This window comes from Scyliorhinus canicula, chromosome 2, assembly GCF_902713615.1.
Source record: "Scyliorhinus canicula chromosome 2, sScyCan1.1, whole genome shotgun sequence".
NCBI classification, from domain to species: domain Eukaryota; kingdom Metazoa; phylum Chordata; class Chondrichthyes; order Carcharhiniformes; family Scyliorhinidae; genus Scyliorhinus; species Scyliorhinus canicula.
Window position 1 is genome coordinate 154,845,367 of NC_052147.1, and position 27,548 is coordinate 154,872,914.

Here is a 27,548-nt window from a genome sequence, read left to right on the forward strand (position 1 = left end):
TATCACATTGCTGTGTGTAAGAGTTTGCTGAGCACAAATTACCTGCCACGTTCCCTATAATACAGCAGTAACTGCACTTCAAAAAGTTCCTCATTGGCTGTTAAAGTGCTTTAAAATGTCCAGTGATCATGAAAAGTGCTATATAAATGCAAGTCTTTCTAAAATTTGACATTATCCCCAACTAAAGGGATATTAGGGCAGATTTCCAAAGACTTGGTCAAAGTGGTATGTTTTAAGGATTTTCTTAAAAGACATTAAAAGAGGGAGAAAGGCTCAGAGGTTTAGAAAATAAATTCCAGAGCTTAGGGCCTTGGCAGCTGAAGGCAATGATGGAGCAATTAAAACTGAATGTTAAAAAGACCAGAATTGGGAGGAATGTCAATACTTTCTGAGAAAGTGTACTCAACTTTGAGTTGTAGGGCTGGTAAAGTTTGGAGAGAGAATAGCAAGGGCGCGGGTGGATTTGAAAGCACCAATGAAAATGTTTAATTTGAGGCATTGCTAACTGGAAATCAGTGCAGGTTAGTAAGCATGGGGGTAATGGATGAACAGCACTGGGTGTGAGTTAAGATAAAGGTAGCAGACGTTTGATGAGCTTGTGTTTATGAGAGTTGGTGTTGGGAATTCAAATGTATTGAAATAGAACAAAGGCATGGGTGAGGATTTTGCAGTTGCTGAAGTGGGGCAGTGTCAGGTGGTGCAAATAGGTTGTCTTTGTGATGATTCAAGATCACTTCAAGATCAAATGTGACTTCAAGGGGCAAGGATGAATAGTTTACTATGGCCACAATCACAAAGGATGTAATTTGTGATTTTGATAACTATTTTGATACTTTGGAGATTCAAACATAGAGTTGTAGAAAAGATGGACACAGATTTGTGAGGCAATGTGCATTCATGAAAAAGGAGTTCGAATTGGGGCAGTCGTTTGCAAGAACAAAGGACAGGATTCCATTTTTGGAGAGGGAACAGTACCTGAGCAGACAGAACCGTTAACCATATCAGCTAACATGGGGACCAGGAAGGGTATTTGGGTAGTCAGCAGTTAGTGGAAATGGGACTGAGGGTGCAGGAGGTGGATATGTATCATGGACAAGGTGAGTTTGGAGATGGTATGATTGGAAATAGGAGAGAAATTGGAGAAGGATGGGGTGAGGAAGACATTAAATTAAATTTGACCCAAAGGCTAGGCGAAGGAAGGGAACAGGCAGAGGCAGCTGAATTGATGGTCTCAATCTTGGTGAGAAACAAGTTTATGAGCGCCCCATACTTGATGGAGGTGACGGGGGAGAGATGTTTAAGAAGGTGGAATGTAATAGAAGAAAGAAGCCTCGGGTTATCTTTGTATTCCTGGATGATCCTGGAATAATGAGCAGTTTTGGCAAAAGAGAGCAATACTTGATAATGCTTTAAGGTAAAGGTGAGGATGTGGTTGAACAAATGCAGAGATGTCATAGTGAATGGGGGGCTGAAGGCTAGGCAGCGTGATTTACAAAATGCATATACAGGCGAATTGGGATAGGCACAAAATTAAGTAGTGTTGGCTTGCAGAAAGGGGTGTGGATGGGATGTGGAGAATGATACAAGGAAGTGATTGAGATTACTTTACCTGTGACATGACGGCCATCTTAGATGGCAAGATAATTACTTCGCAATATCCAAATGTAGAATGCAACTGAAAACATATCACCTGACTCAGAATGAGAACACAATTGTTTTCGACAATAAGGTTAATAATTTTCCAAATCTGATTGTGGGTAGATACTGAAATCCACACCTGAAGATTTGTACATTTGTCTTTTCTTTGCACCAGTTCTGAAAATTAGCAAAGCCATAAATTAACAAAACACAGCTGTTACACATTTGTGGACTATTTCTTTGTGGTCAGTTGGAAGAATGGTTATAATCTATACCCTGTACATTTTTTTCCTTATTTGGAGTATGCCCCTTTTAAACTTGTACTGAAATGAAAATGTTATCAACACTGAAGTTGGATCCAAAAGCATTTCCTGTACAGATTCCATCAATACTGTGAAAAAGACCTGCTTGTGTAAAACTTCTTTTGATGTTAACTCTTGCATTGAAAGCAAACGGAATTGCACATTGTTAATGTAAGAATATAGCTGGCAGTGTTTTGATTAATCTGGTCTAGTGGCATGAATGAACCACCAGCCTAAAGCTAAATTACTGTAAATTGTGGTGTATAAGTCTGTCTGACGTATAAGATGTTGGATTGCAGAAGGTGGAATGTAATAGAAGAAAGAAACCTCGGGTTATCTTTGTATTCCTGGATGATCTGGAATAATGAGCAGTTTTTGCAAAAGAGAGCAATACTTGATAATGCTTTAAGGTAAAGGTGAGTATGTGGTTGAACAAATGCAGGGATGTCATAGTGAATGGGGAGCTGAAGGCTAGGCAGCGTGATCAGTTTTTTCTGATTAAAAAAAAATCATGTTCATGCATATGCTTGGCGCACCCAGCTCCAGGGACCAGGGTTCAATTCCAGCCTTGGGTGACTGTGTGGATTTTGCATTTCCTCCGGGTGCTCCGGTTTACTCCCACAGTCCAAAGATGTGCAGGTTAGGTGGATTGGTCATGCTAAATTGCCCCTCAGTGTCCAAAAGGTTAGATGGGGTCACGAGGTTATGGGGATAGGGTGGAGGCCTGGGCTTAGGTAGGGTGCTCTTTCCAAGGGCCAGTGCAGATTTGATGGGCCTAATGGCCTCCTTTTGCACTGTAAATTCTCGAAGTGGACCCCCTTTTCAGGCATGACATACTATACTCTCATTAGTAGTCAGCCTCAATTTTTCACTCACAAACTTGCCTTTTACTTATGAGTACCCTGTGGCTGGGTGCAAGGGTTCATGCAGAAAATACGGGCTGTGTTGCAAAGATGTGTGGGAGTCTAAGGCACGACCAGTCTTTGCATCAGATGCTGATGGCACTTCAGAATGGCAGCCACCCACTTCCGTGCCAGTGGTCCATTTTTATACTCAGCATTTAAGTCACCCCCCTTTTTGGATGCTTCAAAGGTCGACTAATACACTGACATCTACAGTATTTATGAGACAGCAGAACTCCAGGTTGCAATAAATGTAATAAAACATTTTTAATTTAGAAAATTTATAGGCTGTACAAAAATTGGCAATGTAGTAAATAGCCAGGAGGACAGTAGCAGGCTTCAGGAGGGCATAGATTAATGAAATGGGTAGACAAATGACAGATGCATTTTAATGTGATGCACTTTGGGAGAAACATCATGGAGAGGCAGCATTGGTACTATTTTGGGGAAATGGAATGAAAGAACAATTTCAGGGTCCTTTCCTGCCAAACTTCAATTTTTAGGCTGGCGGGAGGATTGAACTTGCGAGCAGCAAGTTTGAAAATCAAAAGAGTTACATCTTGGGTGGGAAATGGCTGCGGAACGTGAAATGGCTGCGGAGCACTTGTGGGTTGGCAGGGATGTGTTCCCCGCTGACCCGTCGGATGGCAAGGTCTCACTTCTTACCACCTGAAAAATTCACGCCAGAAAGAGAGACAGAGAGAAAGAGTGTGTGGTGTGTGTGTGTGCGTGCGTCCGTGTACGGTGGTGTGAGAGAGGGAGAGCATGCATGGGGTTTGTGTTGGTGTGCAGAAAATACAACACTCAAAATTCCAATTCTCATCAAAATATTTTACGTAGATCAGTGTGTCTAACCAGGAGTATATAAATTATTTATTTTTACCATCCTTAAGCATATTTAAAGTCAAAGTGCTGGAGGAAAATTGAACAATAATGCTCATTTATAATTTTTTGAATACTGTCCAGATTTTCTTTTCCATTATCTCTGGCTGCAACAGCAGGATTTTCCTTTATTCCCAGCCAGATTCTATATTTGTTTCATTCTTTCTCCTTCCTTTCTCAATGATATATTTTCTCTGTAACTGTTTCCCCTCCCAGCTTGTCAACAGATGATTCTCAGAATTTTTTTTGAGTGCTGCCTTCATCAGTTCCTCATCTTTAACTCTTTCCCATTCATGCTCATTTTAAATGTTAAGTTTTACAGTGCCAGTAAGTATATGTTCTGCATGCCTGGTTTAGCTGGTACTACCCTTTTAAATATTGATAGATTATGGATATTAGTCTGTGGTGCAGACACAACTACAGCAGAAACAGCTATTTAAGTTGGCCCGCATCTTCTTCAGCTGATTTCATACCACAAACTCTTGTAGCAAAGGACAGCATTCAGTCCACCCTACCGGTAAAGTTTGGTATTTTGAAAGAGCACGCCAACGCTTTTTCCTTTGAACCATGTAAAATGGGAAATAAAAACAGAAAATGCTGGAAATACTCAACAGGTTAAGCAGCATCTGTGGAGAGAAACAGAGTTAACGTTTCAATGACTCATGTAAAATTAGCCCCCTTCAAGAAAGCATCCCACCGCATTTTATAAGTGCCTATGGAATCCCGAAGGTAGTGCATTCCAGATCTTAAAATCCTATGGGTGAAGGAATTTATCTTCATTTCCCCTCTTCTTTTCCCAATTAGACCTCCGGTTACCAACCCACTTGACAGGAGAAACAGTTCCCCCCCCCCATCTACTTGCTTTATCAAACACCTCAATTTTAAATACTTCTATCTTTAACCTTCTCAATTCCAAGGTGAAAACTCACAGCTTCTCTGATCCCTCCACATAGCTGAACTCCCTCATCTTTGTTATCACCGTTGCAACCTCCTATGTACCTTGTCCCGTGCCTGGATATTCTTCCTAAAGTGTTGTGGCCAGGATTGTACACATTACTCCAGCTGAGGCAAGAACCAATGATTTGTAAAGGTTCAGCATAACGTCCTTGTTTTTGCATTCAGTGTCCCTACTTACAAGCCAAGTGTCCCAGACGCTTTGTTAACAGCTTCCCAACTTGGCCTGCCACCTTCAGTTAGTGAATATACAGCCCCCAGGGCCTCAATTAGGGCAAAGTGGGATTCCTGTCTGAGGCCTTGTCAGCCCCATCTTAAACCTCTGCGTGGTCAGGTTGGGCATGAACCAGGAGGGATTCCAGTCCCTTCAATTTCGTCTTCTCTCTCCACCTAAAAATCCGCCGGTGGCAGAGTGTAAAATTCTGGCCACTTTTATGATCCCAGCCGATGTTAATACTGGACATTCAGATCCCAGAGTGAGATCTGGCTTGATAGATAATAACTTTGTTTTTTGGAACCATGAAGGAAAGTTACTGCACAACTTCACAGGAAAAGGAATAAGGATCTAAAAAGTGATTTTAGGGAGTTAGGTTGGAAGCTAAAGAACAGGACAGGCAGAGCAGTAATCTCAGGATTGCTACCGGTGCCATGTGCAAGTGAGGCAAGGCAGCTGAACACCTGGCTACAGGGCTGGTGCAGGAGGGAAGGCTTCAGATATGTGGATCTTAGGGATACGTTCTGGGGAAGGGGGGATCTGTATATGAAGGACGGATTGCACCTAAATTGGAGGGGCACCAATATTCTGGGTGGGAGGTTTGCTAGAGCTCTTCGGGAGGGTTTAAACTAGTTTGGCAGAGGGATGGGAACCAGAGCTATGAATCAGTGGATAGGGTAGCTGTTGATTGGGCAGAAATAGTACGCAGCGAGTCTCTGAAGAAGGATAGACAGTTGATAGGGCAAAGTTGCACTCAGTGGAATGGGTTAAAGTGTGTCTGTTTCAATGCAAGGAATGTCAGGAATAAGGGAGATGAACTGAGAGCATGGATCAGTACTTGGAACTACGATTTTGTGGCCATTACGGAGACATGGATTTCACAGGGGCAGGAATGGTTGTTAATGTTCCAGGGTTTAGATGTTGTAAGAAGAATAGGGAGGGAGGTAAAAGAGGAGGGAGAGTGGCAGTGTTAATTAGGGAGTGCATCACAGCTGCAGAAAATGAGGTAGTCGAGGAGGGTTTGTCTACTGAGTCAGTATGGGTGGAAGTCAGAAACAAGAAAGGAACAGTCACTTTATTGGTAGTTTTCTATATAGCAGCAGAGAGATGGAGGAAAGAGATTGGGCGGGAGATCTTGGAAAGGTGCAGAAGTAACAGAGTTGTTGTCATGGGTGACTTCAACCTCCATGATATTGACTGGAACCTCCTTAGTGCAAATGGTTTGGATGGAGCAGATTTTGTCAGGTGTGTACAGGAAGGATTCCTGACTCAATATGTAGATGGGGGGGGGGGGGGTATTGGATTTTGTGCTTGGCAATGAACCAGGCCAGGTTTCAGATGTCTCAGTGGGAGAGCATTTTGGTGACACTGACAACTCCTTGACCCTTACCATAGTCATGGAGAGGGAGAGGAACAGACAGTATGGGAAGGTATTTAATTGGGAGAGGGAAATTATACTGCTATTAGACAGGAGCTGAGGGACATAAAGTGGGAACAGTTGTTCTTGGGGAAATGCACAACAGCAATGTTGGGGTTGTTTAAGGAGCACTTGCTTCGAGTGCTGGATAGTTTTTGTCCCACTGAGATGAGGAAGGAATGGTAAGGTGAAGGAGCCTTGGATGACAAGAGAAGTGGAGCTTCCAGTCAAGAGGAAGAAGGAAGCTTACGTAAGGTTGAGGAAAACCCCAAGGTGTTCTACACTTATATGAAAAATAAGAGGATGATCAGAGTGAGAGTTGGGCCGATCAGGGATAGTGGAGGGAACTTGTGCCTAGAGTCTTGAGGAGATTGGGGAGGCCTTAAATGAATATTTTGCTTCAGTATTCACTAGAGAGAGGGACCTTGTTGCTCATGAGAACAGCGTGAGTCAGGTTTATAGACTCAAACAGGTTGATATTAAGAAGGAGGATGTGCTGGAAATTTTGTAAACCATCAGGATAGATGAGTCCTTTGGGCCTGACGGGATATACCCAAGGTTACTACGGGAAGCGAGGAAGAAGATTGCTGCGCCATTGGCGATGATCTTTGCGTCCTAACTCTCCACTGGAGTAGTACCAGATGATTGAAAGGAGGCAAATGTTGTTCCCCTGTTCAAGAAATGGAATAGGGAAATCCCTGGGAATTACAGACCAGTCAGTCTTGCGTCTGTGGTGAGCAAAGTATTGGAAAGGATTCTGAGAGATAGGATTTATGATTATTTACAAAAACATAGTTTGATTAAAGATAGTCAGCATGGCTTTGTGAGGGGCAGGTCATGCGACACAAGCCTCATTGAATTCTTTGAGGATGTGATGAGACACATTGATGAAGATCGGGCAGTGGATGTGGTGTATATGGATTTCAGTAAGGCATTTGATAAGGTTCCCCATGGTAGGCTCATTCAGAAAGTTAGGGGGCAAGGGATACAGAGAAATTTGACTGTCTGGATACAGAATTGGCTGGCCGAAAGAAGACAGCGAGTGGTAGTGGATGGAAAGTATTCCGCCTGGAGGTCGGTGACCAGTGGTATCCCGCAGGGATCTGTTCTGGGACCTCTGCTCTTTGTACTTTTATAAATGACTTGGATGAGGAAGTGAAAGGGTGGATTAGTAAGTTTGCCGATGACACAAAGGATGGTGGAGTTGTAGATAGTGTTGAGGGCTGTTGCAGGTTACAACAGGACATTGACAGGATACAGAGCTTAGGCTGAGAAATGGCAGATGGAGTTCAACCTAGATAAATGTGAAGTGATTCATTTTGGAATGTCGAATTTGAATGCTGAATACACGGTTAAAGGCAGGATTCTTGGAAGTGTGGAGGATCAGAGGGATCTTGGAGTCCACGTGCATAGAACATACAGTGCAGAAGAAGGCCATTCGGCCCTTCGAGTCTGCACCGACCCACTTAAGCCCTCACTTCCACTATCCCCGTAACCCAATAACCCCTCCTAACCTTTTTGGTCACTAAGGGCAATTTATCATGGCCAATCCACCTAACCTGCACGTCTTTGGACTGTGGGAGGAAACCAGAGCACCCAGAGGAAACCCATGCAGACACTGGGAGAACGTGCAGACAGTGACCCAGCGGGGAATCGAACCTGGGACCCTGGCGCTGTGAAGCCACAGTGCTATCCACTTGTGCTACCGTGCTGCTCTGTACATAGATCCCTCAAAGCTGCCATCCAGGTTGATAGGGTTGTTAAGAAGACGCATGGTGGGTGGCTTTCATTAACAGGAGGATTGAGTTTAAGAGCCGTGACATTTTACTGTAGCTTTATAAAACCCTGGTTAGATCACCCTTGGAATATTGTGTCCAGTTCTGGTCGCCTCATTATAGAAAGGATGTGGATGCTTTGGAGAGGGTGCAGAGGAGATTTACCAGGATGCTGCCTGGACTGGAGGGCATGTCTTATGAAGAAAGGTTGAGGGAGCGAGTGCTTTTCTCACTGGAGCGAAGAAGAAAGAGAGGTGACGTGGTAGAGGTGCACAAGGTGATGAGAGGCATGGATAGAGTGGATAGCCAGAGACTTTTCCCCTGTCATGGGAGGACATACTTTTAAGGTGATTGGAGGGAAGGTATGGGGAGATGTCAGAGGTAGGTTCTTTACAGAGTGTGGTGGGTGTGTGGAATACACTGCCAGGAGAGACGGTGGAGTCGGAGTCATTCGGGACATTTAAGCGACTCCTGGACAGGCACATGGACAGCAGTAAATTGAAGGGGTGTAGGTTAGGTTGGTTTTTCATTAGAATAAATGGTTGGCACAAGATTGTGGGCCAAAGGGCCGGTACTGTGCTGCACTGGTCCACGTTCTCTGTTCTACGAATCTGCTGATTACCTTTTAACACAAAAATAAAACATGAACTATATTACATACACCAGACAAAAATGTTGTAAGGACCTCAATACAAACACAAGAAAATGATTCAAATATTCGCTATTCGTTCACCCCAGCTATCTTTACAGGCAGATCCAAATTCAGAGAGATAAAACAATTTATCATGTCTATCTTATGCAGTACATGTGAACCAACTAGTAAACTGTGATCAGACACACCCCACTACAATGTAAGTAACAGATGTAACCAAAGCAGATTCAGTGGATTTCTCAACAACCCACCCAGATGCTTGTCACACCATGAGCCAACTGGTGTCACTGAAACTCTGTCTTTCCCACAAGGGTTTCCAATCTTCACATTTGAAGATCTTGTCTGGCAATTCTCTCCAAACATCGCTCTGTCTTGGACAGCTTCAACTTTTTGCAATCACTTTTGTTTCTCCCCAAATGATTAGTCTCTTAAAAGCAGTTATTAACCATGCCTGTCTAAAGAAAACCTGGTGGGCAATTAAAATGGCCACAGTGACTTTCCTCACCAATCATTAGACCAAACAGGCTGTCCAATAAGGAGAAATTGAGTAGATTAGCCCTTTATTCCCCAGAGTTCAGAAAAATTGAGAGATGATCTCATTGAAACATTCAAACTCATAAATGTTAAACTCATAAAAGGGTGGACAGTGGTTAGCATTGCTGTCTCACTGTGGCACCGACCCAGGATCAATTCCAGCCTGTTTGTGTGGAGTTTGTACATTCTCCTCATGCCTGCATAGGTTTCCTCCAGGTGCTCCATTTTCCTCCCACAGTCCAAAAATGTGCGGTTAGGTGGATTGGCTGTATCTTTTTATTAAAACAGTAAAAAATATATAAGACCATAAGACATAGGAGCAGAATTAGGCCACTTGGCCCATTGAGTCTGCTCCGCCATTCAATCATGGCTAATATTTTCTCATCCCCATTCTCCTGCCTTCTCCTTCTCTCCAGACCCCTGATCCCTTATTAATCAAGAACCTATCTATCTCTGTCTTAAAGACACTCTGATTTGGCCTCCACAACCTTCTGCGGCAAAGAGTTCCATAGATTCACCACCCTCTGGCTGAAAAAATCCTCCTCATCTCTGTTTTAAAGGATCGTCCCTTTAGTCTGAGATGGTGTCCTCTCGTTCTAGTTTTTCCTATAAGTGGAAACATCCTCTCCACGTCCACTCATTCCAGGTCTCTCAATGTCCTGTAAGTTTCAATAAGATCCCCCCATATCCTTCTAAACTCCAATGAGTACAGACCCAAAGTCCTCAACAGTTCCTCATACGTCAAGTTCTTAATTCCAGGGATCATTCTTGTTAACTTACTCTGGACCCTTTCCAAGGCCAGCACATCCTTCCTTAGATATGGGGCCAAAACTGTTCACAATACTTCAAATGAGGTCTGGCCTGAGCCTGACACAGCCTCAGAAGTACATCCCTGGTCTTATGTTCTAGCCCTCTTGACATGAATTTGGCATTTGCCTTCTTAACTGCCGACTGAACCTGCATATTAACCTTAAGAGAATTGTGAACAAGGACTCCCTTTTCACTTATCATTTCCTAAGTATTTCCCCATTGAGAAAATAGTCTGTGCCTAAATTCCTCCTTCCAAAGTGCATAACCTCACAATTTTCCACATTGTTACTGGGATTCTTCCCTACCCGGCGGGGCGGGGGATCCCGGCAGGACGGAGTGGCGTGAACCACTCCGGTGTCGGGCCTCCCCAAAGGTGCGGAATTCTCCGCACCTTTAGGGGCCAAGCCCTCACATTGAGGGGCTAGGCCCGCGCTGGAGTGGTTCCCGCTCTGCCGGCCGGCGCGAACGGCCTTTGGCACCCTGCCAGCCAGGGCCGAAAGGCCTTCGTCAGCCGGCGGAAGTCCCCGCATGTGCTGGTGCATCAGCGGCTGCTGACGTCATACCGGCGCATGCACAGGGGAGGGGTCTCTTCCGTCCCCGCCATGGTGAAGGCCATGACGGGGCGGAAGAAAAAGAGTGCTCCCACAGCGCAGTCCCGCCCGCTGATCGGTGGGCCCCGATCGCGGGCCAGGCCACCGTGGGGGCACCCCTGGGGTCAGATCGCCCTGCCCCTCCCCAAGGACCCTAGAGCCCGCCCACGCCGCCGATCCCGCTGGTCAGGTAGGTGTTTTGATTCCTGCCGGCGGGAGAGACCTGTCAGCGGCGGGACGTCGGTCCATCGCGGGCCGGAGAATCGCCATGGGGGGCCCGCCGACCGGCACAGCGCAATTTCCCCCCGCCGAATCTTGGGGGGCGGAGAATTCGGGACACGGTGGGGGCGGGATTGATGCCGGCCCTGGTGGGGGTCGGAGAATTCCGCCCTGTATTTAATTTGCCACTTCATTGGCCACTCTCCTTGCTTGTCCAAATACTTCTGCAGCCCCCTTGCTTCCTCACTACTACCTTGTCCCTCTACAGACCTTTGTATCATCTGCAAACTTAGCAACAGTGCCTTCAGTTCATTCTTCCAGATCATTAATGAATATTGTGAAAAGTTGTGGTCCCAGCACAGACCCCTGAGGCACACCACTAGTCACCAGCTGCCATCCTGAAAAAGACTCCTTTATCCACACTCTCTGTCTTCTGCCAGTCAGCCAATCCTTCATCCATGCCAGGATCCTACCTTGGCACCATGGACTTTCAACTTACTTGACAGTCTTCTTTGCGGCACCTTGTCAAAGGCCTTCTGGAAATCTAAATAAATCATGTCCATTGGTTCTCCTTTGTCTAACTTCCTTGTTACTCCTCAAAGAACTACACAAGGACAAACGGTACAAAGAACCGTGTTGGAGAGACAGGATACCCTCCCCTCAGTACCAATGCACGGGGAGGGGGGGTTAGGATACTCTGATTATTAAAACAGTTCACTATATAGTTGTACAAAAAACAAACGGTACAAGCACGTTAAATTGCCCCTTAGTATCCAAAGGTTAGTTGGGATTACGGGGATAAGGCAGGGGAGTGGGCCGAGGTAGGGAACTCTTTCAGAGGGTTGGTGCAGACTCAATGGGCCAAATGACCTCATTCTGCACTGTAGGATTCTATTATTCTCTATGATTTTATCAGTGGTTTGACGGGGTTAATTCTACCCTGGCTGGGCAGTATTAATCAAGTGTCACAGGTTCAGAATTAGATTTCAGCCAATTAGGACTGAGATGAGGATATTGTTTTCAATTCATGGGGTTGTGAACCGTTGAAATTCTTTACCTCATTGGTTTTGGAAGTTCAGAATTGAATGTATTTAACAGATCCATATATTTATAAATGTCATGGGGATAGAGGAATATGGGGATAGGTGGAGTTGAGGTAGAAGATGAGCTATGATCTCATTAAATAGTACAGGCTTTAACAGCTGCATTGCCTATTCCTGAACCTATTTTATATGTTCTTGCATTCACGTGTTCATGCTGTCTTCCAATGGACAGGCATGGTTGGAATTTTAACCTGCTCTTTTGAACAGGCAAGAGGACATGTCACAGAAGATAGGAGGGTCCTTCTTTGTGCACATTAGGTTCTAGTCACAATATTGATGCCTAACTGCAATTTTAATTCAAAGCCAGCATGGGGTTTCCCCAACAGTCTAATCTGACAGCAAAAGACACCAGAGCCAGAGGAGATGAGATTTTATTTATTTTTTGTTCCTTTTGGACCAAGAGTACGAGCACTCTGGACCCACAAGGAAACCTTGGGCTTTCCTTGCCTTGAACACAATTCCCCCTCAAGTGGATACGTAGTGGCTTCTTGATTTTCTTAACTGAAAGAATGTTTGCAAGTCTTCCATTTCTTTTGGAAGGAGAATTTAAAATATTATCTTGCATTACTGTCAACAGCCTAGTTTGATGCTGGGATATGTTTTTTAAAAAAAATACTTTTATGAAGGTTTTGCAGAATTTTTCTGGGATATGTTTTTAAATATGTTTTAAATAGCAATATGTTTTTAAACTTTGGAAAATCTTGTATGACAAAATATATGACAACATGATAAAGAGAGTGGATGGTAATGTTTGTTAAATAATTGATAAAAACATTTAACCATAAATGATCTCCGAAGCTATTGGTAAGAAGAAACATTACTGTTAGCCTGGAGCAATTAAATGGATGTTTTTACTTGTGTTTTTTCTAGGCTACAGCGGTGGAACTGCATGGCCGTGAAGACCATGGTATGTATAGCTAAAACATATTCTGTAATGTGATAATTTGATAAAAAGGACCCAGGAATATGTACTGGAGCCTCTGTTTTTGATTATATTGTGAAATGATTTGGGTGAAGGAATTGAGAGCTTTATATCTAAGTTTGCTGATGACACTAAGTTAGATGGCCCAGTAAATAGTGTAGATGGGAACAGGAATTTACCAAAGGGATTGCTGGATTAAGTGAGTGGACAGCACCTGCTGGAGTTTGATATGGACAAGTGTGAGTACTTTGGAGTATTTTATTAATGGAAAGAAAAAGGAACTGTGGTTGAGACCTGGGGGCCCAAGTATGGAAATTACTAAAAGTTAGTATAAATGAACAAAAAAAATTAAAAAAGCTAATAAGACCATAAGACATAAGAGCAGAATTAGGCCATTCAGCCCATCGGGTCTGCTCTGCTATTCAATCATGACTGATATTCTTCTCACCCACTTCTGCCTTCTCCCCATAACCCCTGATCCCCTTATTAATCAAGAACCGATCTATCTCTGTCTTAAAGACACACAGTGATTTGGCCTCCACAGCTTTTAGCGGCAATGAGTTCCACAGAAACATTGGCCAGTGTTTGAAGTGGACTGCAGCACTAAAAAGTGTAAGTTATGCTACAGATGTATAAAACTCTGGTCAGACCCCATGTAAAGTAACTAGATTTAGTTTTGGGCACCGCATCTCAGGAAGAGACGTTGTCCTTAGTGGGTGCAGATAGATGCACCAGAATGAATATCTGAGCTCAAAGGGTTAAATTAGGAAGATGGTTTTATAGTCTAAGCTTGAATTCTCTTGAATATAGAAGTTTAAGGGAAGATCTTTGAGGTGTTTGAGGTGATCAAAGGGATCAGCAAACTAGAGAGAAACTATTCCTCTGGTGGAGGAATCCATAGCCATGGGGTATAATTTTAGAGCTGGGGCATTTGGGCTGATGTCAGGAAGCACTTCTTCACACACAAACCAACGGAAATCTGGAACACTCTTCTATCAAAGGCTTTGGATGGTGGTTCAGCTAAAAGCTTCAAGATTGAGTGGTCGTTGTTGCGGGTTATGGAAACAAAGTGGATAGATGGAAATGTGCCATGATCTAACTGAATGGCCTTCCCCTGTTCCTATGTTACTAAATCCTTAGTTGTGTAATGCTCAGTGCTAATGTATGGTGCACATAACTACTAATTTCAGCGACATTGGTGAAGCACGGATTGTTAACAATGTCACTTAAACACTTGAACGTATGGTTGGGCAAAACCCGAACAGATATCATGTGTATTAATTGTGGATTGTAATTTGACCATCTATTTTGCCAACCCTGCAGCTGAAATATTTTTGAGTTTCCACCAGCAGGGCAACTCACAATAAGAAGGCCAGAAAACCGCAGTGCAGTTGAATTGTCAAACATCTGTTACTTAGTAGTGTTTGCCAGGTTTTTTTTTTTGAAAGGTCACAAGTGAGCTGGGTTAGAAATGTGTGAAAATGCATTTTGCGTCTAAGACTCAGAGTTTAGTAAGTAGGCCATAGGGGATTTTCTACAATAAAAAGAAAAACTGCTAATACGTTTCTACATCTGTTTTTATATAAAAACGGGAATTACTCCATGTTAAATACATGATTCATTCCTAGTGTACAGGGTTGATAGCAAGATGCCATCAGGATGCATGCTTGTGTGTATGTATGTTTCAATATCTATGTTTACCACAGCTTCCCTGTGCAAGGAAGTATCCAGTTTCCACTAGACCATGTTGATCCATAGACTGTACTGTGGAGAAGTCACAAAATTGTTCCTCGATTTTCCTCTAGGTTTCATAAAGATAATAATTCTTTATTGCACCTATCTTTTTTTTCCTCTGTAATTTTAAATGAGTAAGAATCATCTAAATGTACCACAGATGTTAAGTTGAATCTATTGCTTAAACGGAATATTTTACTTATTTAAATTACAACTTGTTCTTAATAGATCTGAAGAAATAGGTGCAGGGATTAGGGCGATTCGGCACCTTGAGTTTGCTCTACCATTCAATAATATCATGGCTGATCTGATTGTAGCCGTAACTCTACTTTTCTGTTTGTCCGCATAAGCCTTGACTCCCTTGTAGATCAAAAGTGTGCCTAATTCTTCCTTGAATATGTTCAATGACCCAACCTCCATTGCTTTCTGTGGAAGAGAATTCCAATGATTAACATCCCTCTGAGAGAAGAAATTCCTCCTTATCTCTGTCTCAAAGGAAGTGATTGTTACATCTGTTGCTTTCTAATAGTCCTCCTGACTTATCATGTTTATGTTCTGAAGCTACTAGTCAGAGCTGCATGGCATCATGTGTTTTGTTTCGGGTATTCATGAAATACTGTTTATTGGGTTGAGAGGAAAAAGGGGAATGCTTCAGAGAAGCTCTGGTTCCAAACTTCCTGTGACTAGCAGTTTTGAGGAAATTTGTTTTTGATCATGCTGTATCTTTTGCCTCTAACTCCTGACTTTGAGTCATATCAGTACTGGCAGTAGGTATCTATGTCTTCAGCAAAATTACTTTGTCCAATTTCATCCTAGTTTCCAGTGCGAATGATTCTCCAATAGAAAATAACCCATAAGTAAACCTGCAAGAGTGCCTACCATGGAACATGAAAATATTGCAGTAGGGAGTGATTTTTGTTTGGTTAAGCTCCTATAAAGCCCCTTTGGATGTGCGGGTATAAGGGATAGACAGGAAAGTGGGGGCTGCAATCAAATCAGCCATGATCTTATCAAATGGCAGACCAGGCTTGAGGGGCTGAAGGGCCTACTCCTAATTCATTGGTTTATGGCGATAAGGTGGAGATGTGGGCTTAAGTAGGGTGCTCTTTCCAAGGGCTGGTGCAGACTCAATGGGCCGAATGGCCTCCTGCACTGTAAATTCTGTGATTCTATATGTTCATAGAACTTTCAAACGAGCGCGAGAGGGAGAGCCAGCCGGGACTTTCAAAAGAGCGCGAGAGGTGAGCCAGCGGGGACTTTAAAAAGGGCGCGAGAGGTGAGCCAGCCGGGACTTTCAAAAGAGCGCGAGAGGGAGAGCCAGCCGGGACTTTCAAAAGAGCGCGAGAGGTGAGCCAGCGGGGACTTTAAAAAGGGCGCGAGAGGTGAGCCAGCCGGGACTTTCAAAAGAGCGCGAGAGGGAGAGCCAGCCGGGACTTTCAAAAGAGCGCGAGTGGTGAGCCAGCCAGGAATTTAAAAAGGGCGCGAGAGGGAGAGCCAGCCGGGACTTTCAAACGAGCGCGAGAGGGAGAGCCAGCCGGGACTTTCAAAAGAGCGCGAGAGGTGAGCCAGCGGGGACTTTAAAAAGGGCGCGAGAGGGAGAGCCAGCTGGGACTTTCAAAAGAGCGCGAGAGGTGAGCCAGCGGGGACTTTAAAAAGGGCGTGAGAGGTGAGCCAGCCGGGACTTTCAAAAGAGCGCGAGAGGGAGAGCCATTGGTGTGAGCAGGTAAGTGCTATATTATATTATTATTTTTTATTTATTTTATATTTGTTAACCAGAACTTGGTTGGAACTTAGAGGGATGGCAGGGAAGGCAGTGCAATGTTCCTCCTGCAGGATGTTTGAGGTGAGGGATGCCGTTAGTGTCCCTGCTGATTTTACCTGCAGGAAGTGCAGCCATCTCCAGCTCCTCCAAGACCAAGTTAGGGAACTGGAGCTGGAGTTGGATGAACTTCGGATCATTCGGGAGGCAGAGGGGGTCATAGATAGGAGCTTCAGGGAAGTAGTTGTACCAAAGACTGCAGATAGATGGTAACTGTAAGAGGGACTGGGAAGAAGCAGTCAGTGCAGGGACCCCCTGCGGTCGTTCCCCTGAGTAACAAGTATACCGTTTTGGATACTTGTGGGGGGGGACGACATACCAGGGGTAAGCCATGGGGTACGGGCCTCTGGCACGGAGTCTGTCCCTGTTGCTCAGAAGGGAAGGGGGGAGAGGAGCAGAGCATTAGTAATTGGGGACTCAATAGTCAGGGGCACAGATAGGAGATTTTGTGGGAGCGAGAGAGACTCACGTTTGGTATGTTGCCTCCCAGGTGCAAGGGTACGTGATGTCTCGGATCGTGTTTTCCGGGTCCTTGAGGGGGAGCAGCCCCAAGTCGTAGTCAACATTGGCACTAACGACATAGGTAGGAAAGGGGACAAGGATGTCAGGCAGGCCTTTAGGGAGCTAGGATGGAAGCTCAGAGCAAGAACAAACAGAGTTGTTATCTCTGGGTTGTTGCCCGTGCCACGTGATAGTGAGACGAGGAATAGGGAGAGAGAGCAATTAAACACGTGGCTACAGGGATGGTGCAGGCGGGAGGGATTCAGATTTCTGGATAACTGGGGCTCTTTCTGGGGAAGGTGGGACCTCTATAGACAGGATGGTCTACATCTGAACCTGAGGGGCACCAATATCCTGGGGGGGAGATTTGTTAGTGCTCTTTGGGGGGGTTTAAACTAATTCAGCAGTGGCATGGGAACCTGGATTGTAGTTTTGGGGTACGGGAGATTGAGAGTATAGAGGTCAGGAGCACAGATTTGACTTCGCAGGAGGGTGCCAGTGTTCAGGTAGGTGGTTTGAAGTGTGTCTACTTCAATGCCAGGAGTATACAAAATAAGGTAGGGGAACTGGCAGCATGGGTTGGTACCTGGGACTTCGATGTTGTGGCCATTTCAGAGACATGGATAGACCAGGGACAGGAATGGTTGTTGCAGGTTCCGGGGTTTAGGTGTTTTAGTAAGCTCAGAGAAGGGGGCAAAAGAGGGGGAGGTGTGGCGCTGCTAGTCAAGGATAGTATTACGGTGGCGGAAAGGATGCTAGCTGGGGACTCTTCTTCCGAGGTAGTATGGGCTGAGGTTAGAAACAGGAAAGGAGAGGTCACCCTGTTGGGAGTTTTCTATAGGCCACCTAATAGTTCTAGGGATGTAGAGGAAAGGATGGCGAAGATGATTCTGGAAAAGAGCGAAAGTAACAGGGTAGTTGTTATGGGAGACTTTAACTTTCCAAATATTGACTGGAAAATATATAGTTCGAGTACATTAGATGGGTCATTCTTTGGAGAATGTGTGCAGGAGGGTTTCCTGACACAATATGTTGACAGGCCAACAAGAGGCGAGGCCACATTGGATTTGGTTTTGGGTAATGAACCAGGCCAGGTGTTAGATCTGGAGGTAGGTGAGCACTTTGGAGACAGTGACCACAATTCGGTGACCTTTACGTTAGTGATGGAAAGGGATAAATATACCCCGCAGGGCAAGAGTTATAGCTGGGGGAAGGGCAATTATGATGCCATTAGACATGACTTAGGATGTGTAGGTTGGAGAAGTAGGCTGCAAGGGTTGGGCACACTGGATATGTGGAGCTTGTTCAAGGAACAGCTATTGCGTGTTCTTGATAAGTACGTACCAGTCAGGCAGGGAGGAAGGAGTCGAGCGAGGGAACCAAAGAAGTGGAATCTCTTGTTAAGAGGAAGAAGGAGGCCTATGTGAAGATGAGGCGTGAAGTTTCAGTTGGGGCGCTTGATAGTTACAAGGAAGCGAGGAAGGATCTAAAGAGAGAGCTAAGACGAGCAAGGAGGGGACATGAGAAGTCTTTGGCAGGTAGGATCAAGGAAAACCCAAAAGCTTTCTATAGGTATGTCAGGAATAAAAGAATGACTAGGGTAAGAGTAGGGCCAGTCAAGGACAGTGGTGGGAAGTTGTGTGTGGAGGCTGAGGAGATAAGCGAGATACTAAATGAATACTTTTTGTCAGTATTCACTCAGGAAAAAGATAATGTTGTGGAGGAGAATGCTGAGACCCAGGCTATTAGAATAGATGGCATTGAGTTGCGTAGGGAAGAAGTGTTGGCAATTCTGGACAAGGTGAAAATAGATAAGTCCCCGGGGCCTGATGGGATTTATCCTAGGATTCTCTGGGAAGCCAGGGAAGAGATTGCTGAGCCTTTGGCTTTGATTTTTATGTCATCATTGGCTACAGGAATAGTGCCAGAGGACTGGAGGATAGCAAATGTGGTCCCTTTGTTCAAGAAAGGGGAGTAGAGATAACCCCGGTAACTATAGGCCGGTGAGCCTCACGTCTGTTGTGGGTAAAGTCTTGGAGAGGATTATAAGAGATACGATTTATAATCATCTAGATAGGAATAATATGATTAGGGATAGTCAGCATGGTTCTGTGAAGGGTAGGTCATGCCTCACAAACCTTATCGAGTTCTTTGAGAAGGTGACTGAACAGGTAGACGAGGGTAGAGCAGTTGATGTGGTGTATATGGATTTCAGTAAAGCGTTTGATAAGGTTCCCCACGGTCGGCTATTGCAGAAAATACGGAGGCTGGGGATTGAGGGTGATTTAGAGATGTGGATCAGAAATTGGCTAGTTGAAAGAAGACAGAGGGTGGTGGTTGATGGGAAATGTTCAGAATGGAGTTCAGTTACGAGTGGCGTACCACAAGGATCTGTTCTGGGGCCGTTGCTGTTTGTCATTTTTATAAATGACCTAGAGGAGGGCGCAGAAGGTTGGGTGAGTAAATTTGCAGACGACACTAAAGTCGGTGGAGTTGTAGACAGTGCGGAAGGATGTTGCAGCTTACAGAGGGACATAGATAAGCTGCAGAGCTGGGCTGAGAGGTGGCAAATGGAGTTTAATGTGGAGAAGTGTGAGGTGAGTCACTTTGGAAAGAATAACAGGAATGCGGAATATTTGGCTAATGGTAAAATTCTTGGTAGTGTGGATGAGCAGAGGGATCTCGGTGTCCATGTACAGAGATCCCTGAAAGTTGCCACCCAGGTTGATAGGGTTGTGAAGAAGGCCTATGGTGTGTTGGCCTTTATTGGTAGAGGGATTGAGTTCTGGAGCCATGAGGTCATGTTGCAGCTGTACAAAACTGGTACGGCCGCATTTGGAGTATTGCGTACAGTTCTGGTCGCCTCATTATAGGACGGACGTGGAAGCTTTGGAACGGGTGCAGAGGAGATGTTGCCTGGTATGGAGGGAAAATCTTATGAGGAAAGGCTGATGGACTTGAGGTTGTTTTCGTTAGAGAGAAGAAGGTTAAGAGGTGACTTAATAGAGGCATACAAAATGATCAGAGGGTTAGATAGGGTGGACAGTGAGAGCCTTCTCCCGCGGATGGAGGTGGCTAGCACGAGGGGACATAGCCTTAAATTGAGGGGTAATAGATATAGGACAGAGGTCAGAGGTAGGTTTTTTATGCAAAGAGCGGTGAGGCCGTGGAATGCCCTACCTGCAACAGTAGTGAACTCGCCAACATTGAGGGCATTTAAAAGTTTATTGGATAAGCATATGGATGATAATGGCATAGGGTAGGTTAGATGGCCTTTAGTTTTTGACTTCCCATGTCGGTGCAACATCGTGGGCCAAAGGGCCTGTACTGCGCTGTATCGTTCTATGTTCTATGTTCATATATATGTTTATATATGTGTGTTAAAGGTGCTAAATAAATATAATTTGTTATATGAATTGTGATGCTGGTTATGGCTAGATAAAGTTAATTTCCCTCTTCTCTATCTCTTGTATTTTTATCAACTTAAACCAGAAAAAAAATCCTGGAAACAGTTGGAAGAATTTTATATGTGATGCAAATTTCATACATCTACAAAAAAAACTATATTTTTGTGACAGGTGTGCTTGTCAGGAAGATTTTAGAAACAAAGAAGGATTATGAATCGTCAAAGTCTGCAACAAAACCCAAAGACCAGGTATGGACAATTTACAGGAACCATAATTTTTATATGATGCTTAGACCAACTAACTTGGGTACATCAATTTTAACCATTTTATTATTAAATAGTTCAGGTTTTCTGATTGCTCAAATGGAAAATAGCCTGCAATCTTTTCATCTTCTCATCTTGTGATTTAGGTTTAAAAGTATACTATATGGTTCACTCCATATGTATATATAAAAAAAAACACATTGATTATTATTTTCCTACCTCGAGAGGCACTCGAAGTGGGAAGGGACATGCTTTGCTTACGGCACCAGAACAGGAGCTCATACAAGAAGCTATTCTTCCTGGACAGTGCTAACTGTAATAATATAATCTTTATTAGTGTCACAAGGAAGTTTACATTAACACTGCAGTGAAGTTACTGTGAAAATCCCCGAGTCGCCACAGTATCACGCTGTTCGGGTACATGGAGTGAGAATTCAGAATGTCCAATTCACCTAACAAGCACATATTTCGGGAATTATGGGAGGAAACCGGAGCATCCGGAGGAAACCAACGCAGACATTGACCCAAGCCGGGAATCGAATCCAGGTCCCTGGTACTGTGAAGCAACAGGTGCTAACCACTGTGGAAACTATAGCACAGACTAATATTTCTGAACATTTGACAAAAATTATTATAAAATTCAGTGTACATCACGACGTATTGTATAGTTGGTGAGTTAAATTCTATGATATTAACATAGAAGCTGTCTTATCTTTTAATTGGAGCAAAAAAACTGAATATTGTGGATTTAGTCTTCTTTCCCACAGCCAATTGACCACCTAGCCATAGATAAATTAAAATCAAATTTTGATTTTGCCAGCTGTTCATAAAGTCACTCAACTATAAAATATCCAACGGGTAGCGCAGTGGTTAGAACTGCTGCCTCACGGCGCCGAGGACCCGGGTTTGATCCCAGCCCCGGGTCACTGTCCGTGTGGAGTTTGCACATTCTCCCCTTGTCTGCGTGGGTCTCACCCCCACAACCCAAAGATGTGCAGGCTAGTGGATTGGCCATGCTAAATTGCCCTTAATTGGAAAAAATTAATTGGATACTCTAAATTTATTTTAGAAAACTATAAAAGATCCAAAAGTAGATGTGATCATATTTGGAGTTCCGCTGTAATAAAAACGTAAGTTAGTCCATCTCCATTGTCACCAATTGTCACAAACATCTTTATGGAAGCAAACAAGCAGCACTTCAGTCAATTAGTCTTCCACCTAAATTCTGGTTTTAATATGATGGCAACACTTTTGTCATATGGCAACATGATAGGCAAGAACTTCATACTTTCGTACAACACCTGAACAATCAGCATTTGAGTATTACTTTTATTCTGGAGACAGAAGAATAACTTTCCATACCATTTCTTTACGTTCTCATCACCAAGTTTCATAGCGGCACACTAATACATTAAGACTACCACAAGTCCACTGACAGTTATCTGAGCCGCTGATCTTTACTTTCAACCTCCAATTAGTGTCCAACTCTGTCATTCTAAGAGCCCATTCCATCAGTGATAAGAAACATCTACAACAAGAACTTTGTCACATTAAGTTTATACTTCAACTCAATGGCTTCCCTTCACATAGGGTTAATACACATCCACCTGATACTCCAAAACAACTGCTTCCTCTAATAATAATAATTTTTATTATTGTCACAAGCCTGCATTAACACTGATCTATGCTAGTCAACAGTCACTGGAGTGACCCAAGAATATTGGTGGTGAACAGGGAGAATGAAGTACTTTGTGTCATGTGCTTCTGGATGTGAGAACCACTAAGTCTAAGTCAGTGGATCAATTGTAGATCTATCTCATCCATCGCACATTGGCATCAAGATGCGTCAGGGAAGCCATGAAGATCTACTAACATCACACCGCTCCCCAAGACAGCGGCCTTCTCATCAGTGACATCTGGCTTCCCTTACTCAGCAAATACATATCGTCCATTCTGCAAGGTTAACAATCAGCAAGAATGTTAAGATGTACCACCCTATTACAAAAACAATAGCCTAATCAACCAACAATGAGATTGTTCCCATCTGCTCCAAAACTACCTCTTTCACCTGTTCCAGTCATTCCTCCACATGATGACAGTAAGAAGTCTTACAACACCAGGTTAAAGTCCAACAGGTTTGTTTCAAATCACTAGCTTTCGGAGCACTGCTCCTTCCTCAGGTGAATTCCTCACCTAAGGAAGGAACAGTGCTCTGAAAGCTAGTGATTTGAAACAAACCTGTTGGACTTTAACCTGGTGTTGTAAGACTTCTTACTGTGCTCACCCCAGTCCAATGCCGGCATCTGCACATCATGGCTCCAGATGATGGACAGAGCATGCTGCCCAAAACGTTGAGACCCACCAGGTCTACTAAGGAGCATTCTTAAGGTAGCAATTGCCCTTTTCAGACCAAATTTTACATGGTGTAACCATAAAATTGTCTTACTCAATGTTACCGTTCTCACAATAAAAACCTTTGAACAATTATCAGTCCATTTTGTTAACCAACTTGTTGACTTCTACATGCGCACATTTTTTGTTATTAATGTTCTGTAATGTGCTCTTTGTAGCATTCTAGCTTATCTTAATGGAGAAATTCATCTTATGGGCAGCAGGTCTGAATTCTTTCGAGCCAACAGAAAGGAGATATCAATCTATTTGAACAAATGATTTTTGTGCTCAAGTCTCTGGTAATGTGTTCTGCACGAATAATCCGATCCAAATTTCTCTGCATTCTGAGATAACCAGAATTGTGTTTATGTATGGAAGGTAAGCCATGCAGGAAGCGATGGTCCTCTGAGATTGTACTGTCAAGTTTTCTCTCATGTATTGCGCCTGACCTCCTAGGGTCGAACATTCAGATGCCTAGAAGTTTCCTTTTTTCTTTGAAAATATGCTTATTTGGTTTTTAAAATGTTAACATTTTATACATAAACAAAACAATGAAAAACAAAAGAACAACAACCCCCCCACTCTACTAACCAACACCACAATAACTCAAGGAATAGGCCTCCCCAACAGCTGACAGTAACCAACTCTTTAAAATGAAGAATAAATAAACCCTATTTTATGTGGAACCCCTAAAATGAAGAATAAATAAACCCTATTTTATGTGGAACCCCTCATCGCCACCCTCAAAGTAAACTTAACTTTATCCAAATACAGGAAATCCCATCAGGTCCCAAAGCCATACTATGGCTCTGGGCAAAGAGGCTGACCTCCACCAGAATAAGACCAGCCTCCGAGCAATCAGCGTGGTGAAGGCTAAAATGTCTGCCCCTGCTCCCGTGTGCAGGTCTGGCAAGTTCAACATCCCAAATGTGGCCCCCAGAGGACTGGGCTCTAATTCCAAGTACAAGATCACTGACATGATGCTGATAAACGACTTCTAAAATGCCTCCAACTTTGGGCAGCACCACAACATATGTACATGTTGGCCAGACCTCTCACACCGCTCGCAAGTGTCTTCCATCCCCTCAAATAACCGGCTCATCCTCGACCTCGTCAGGTGAGCCCTGTGCACACCTTTAATTGTATTAATCCCAGCCTTGCACAAAACATTGAGGCATTCACCCTCCGCAACATCTCAAACACCACAATTCCTTCTCCAATGCCACCCCCAGCTCCTCTTCCCACTTGGCCGTAATCCCCTCCAGCGATGACATATTCTCCTCCAAAATTGTCCCATAAATCACTGAGATGACCCCACCCTTCCAGCCCTAACGTCGAGATGACCCTCTTTTCCAACCCCATCTTCGACAGCACCCCTCCAACAAAGGAGGTGTGGATGTCAATGTTGGAAACGTTGGAAAGAAACCTTCCTTGCAAAGCCCAGCACTTGCATATGCATAAAGGCCTCCCCCTGCAGAATCCCAAACTTCTCCGTCAATTCCTCCAAACAGGCAACTCGCTTCCAAAAGTATGTTCTTCATTTCCATCAGATTCGGAAGAACTAAACGCCTGACTGTCGCCCTCTCTTTTTTTAAGAGTGTCACAAGTAGGCTTACATTAATACTGCAATGAAGTTACTGTTAAAGTCCCCTAGTCGCCACACTTCGGCTCCTCTGGGCGATTCTCCGAGCCCCGCGCCGGGCCGGAGAATTGCCGTAACTGCGCCATGATGCCCTGGCGCCAGCGCGCGATGCCCTGATGCCGGCGCGCGATTCTCTGAGGTGCGGAGAATTGGCGCCATTTGCGCCGGCACGATTGGCGCGGCGCCGGCCGTGGGCCGCTGGAATCGGCGGGGCCGCTGATTCTCCGGCCCAGATGGGCAGAGCAGCCGCGCCAGTACAACAGAGCCCCGCCAGCGCTGTTAACCCCTGGTCGCTGCTGGCGGGAACTCTGTGGGAACAGTCAGGGGGGGGGCCTGTTGGGGGGGAGGGGGCCTCCGATGGGGTCTGGTCCGCGATCAGGGCCCACCGATTGGTGGGCCGGCCTCTCACCCCCCCGGGCCTACTTTCTGGTGCGCCCGTCTCCTGCACACCGACGCCATCTTGAGTCGGGGCCGGCACGCTAAAGAAGTCCCCCGCGCATGCGCATGTTGATGCGGCCCAACTGCGCATGTTGCCGCGACCCAACTGCGCATGCGCGGGTTGGCGCGGCGCCCATTTGGCACCGCAAAAGGACAGGGGGCCAGAATCCGTCGTACCCGGCCCCAGTTCATGACGGCGTTCACGATGGCGCAAACACTTGGGCTCCACATTGGAAAATCGCCCCTCCTGTTCGGGTACACTGAGGTAGAATTCAGGATTTGTGGGAGGAAACCGGAGCACCTGGAGGCAACCCATGCAGACAAGGGGAGAACACCGCGCAGACAAGGGGAGAACACCGCACAGACAGTGACCCTAGTCTGGAATCGAACCCGGGTCCCTGGCGCTGTGAAGCAACAGTGCTGACCACTGTGCTATCATGCTGCTCTGAAGCACCGTACTCTGAATCCGCGCCATCTTACCCGCACATACAAATGAGAAAATCAACCGTTCGATCCCCATAAAAACTGCCTCGGCAAAGAGGCAGGCAAGCACTGGAATAAAAATAAAAAACCACAGCAAGATATTCATCTTTACTGTCTGCAAGAAGTTTCCTTCGTAAATCCACTTCTTCATCCTTTTCATGACTGAATAAAGAGGGAGTTGATGCAACATCATTTGCTTTATTAATTGTCAATATTTTAGAGCAGATGTTCACAGTAACCTATTTGTTTTGATTAAATATATTTAAAATACTGTAAAGGATCCTTCTTTATATAACTGGCACTACATAACTGACACTGTTGAAGCTGCAATGATAGTTTTTGATTCTGTCTGCGTCGACAAGGATGCTGTCCTCTGAGAACCCGAACAGATGCCGTGGTGTGGCAACTAGGGGATTGTCACAGCAACTTCATTGCAGTGTTAATGTAAGCCACTTGTGACACTAAAAAAGGTTATTTATTTATTTGTTTAATGCTGTATATTGTAAACTTTCCTAGTTTTTCACATTTACCCAGTGGATCTTTGTAATGCATAGATTATCCTCTAGATGATGCTCTTGTTAATGAAGGGAATGAAATTCAAAGCTGAACTAAAATTTTTAAGGCATTAAGCAACCAAAAAAGGACACTTTTCTGATGTGCTAAAATCATTTGCAGTTAATGAAAGTGATTTTTAATTACGTACATACATTTTAAATAAAATTGCTTGTTTAAGGGTTACAGTAGAAAAGTTGGATGCAGATTTCTGTAATTCTTCTTCCTACATAACTATGTTATGGTGGTGTACGTGACAACTAGCTGACGTAATTCCTCCCCTGAACTGTTCCACATCTGAAACAAAGCCAAGGAAAGTAACACTAAGTTTTCAGATCTTTTGTTGTTGTGTTTGCACTTAACACTAAGTTGCAATCAAAAATTTAAGATCAAATATTGTATTATCTTGCAACCTAAAGATTTGGGGGGCGATTCTCCACTCCACGAACCAAGTGCCCGCGTTTCACGACGGCGCGAACAGGGCCCGGGCACGACCTATTCTGGCCCCCACAGGGGGCCAGCACGGCGCTGGAGTCGTTGACGCCACTCCAGCGTCCCTACCGCCGCGCCAACCCGCGCATGTGCAGTTGGGGAAGCTCAATCCTGCGCATGCGCAGTTTGGCCGCGCCATCCTGCGCATGCGCGGGGAACTTCTTATGCGCACCGGCCCCAACGCAAAATGGTGTGGGTGTTCAGGGGCCGGCCACGGCGGATTGTAGGCCCGGGCGGCGGGAGGGGGGGGGGGGGGGGGGGGGGGCGGCCCACCGATTGGTGGGCCCCGATTGAGGGCCAGACCCCTTCGGAGGCCCCCCCCCCGGTGAAGGAGCCCCCCCGAGCATTCCTGCAGAGTTCCCGCCGGCAGCGACCAGGGGTGGACGGTGCCGGCGGGACCCTGTCGTGTCGAAGTGGCCGCTCGGCCCGTCCGGGCCGGTGAATCGCCATTTGCTATTTGCGCCGCGCTGGTTTCAGGAGGGTCGGAGATTCGCATGCAGGGGTTGGGGCGGCGTGGCGCGATTCGTGTGGCGCCCCGGCGATTCTCCCACCCGGCATGGGGGGGGGGGGGGGGGGGGGGGAATACTGCCCATGGGCTGTACTACTTATCTCACAGTTAAATTTCAGTGGATAAAGGTACAAGAGCATCAGGCAACAGCAGCCTTCTGACTCGTAAGACAGTGGTTTGCACCTTGGTAATCAACACTTGAGTTAAGAATCGGCTGATGTGGCCCGGGAGGCCCACTCTGACATGGCAGTGCCTGCTGCATTTGCTTCAGAGGATGACGGTGGCTAAGAAGGTGCATGATTCACTGGCCTCTTTTCTCTGGTTCCTTTTCTTGGCCAGTTGAGCTTTTTGTTTCTGCTCCCGTCTTCCAATGCCATTCCTAATAGCCTTCAGAGGGAACAGCT

General features: G+C 45.0%; 1 protein-coding gene across 4 annotated transcripts in view; it reads left to right on the forward strand.

The window, feature by feature from the left end:
• Nucleotides 1-27,548, forward strand: part of traf3ip1 (TNF receptor-associated factor 3 interacting protein 1) — a 225,321-nt gene that overhangs the window by 157,258 nt on the left and 40,515 nt on the right. For all 4 annotated transcript variants that reach the window (XM_038788046.1, XM_038788039.1, XM_038788053.1 and 1 more), the window contains 2 exons: nt 12,863-12,899; nt 20,547-20,623. In XM_038788046.1, coding sequence (XP_038643974.1) covers nt 12,863-12,899; nt 20,547-20,623 — 114 coding nt within the window. The remainder of the gene's footprint in view (nt 1-12,862; nt 12,900-20,546; nt 20,624-27,548) is intronic.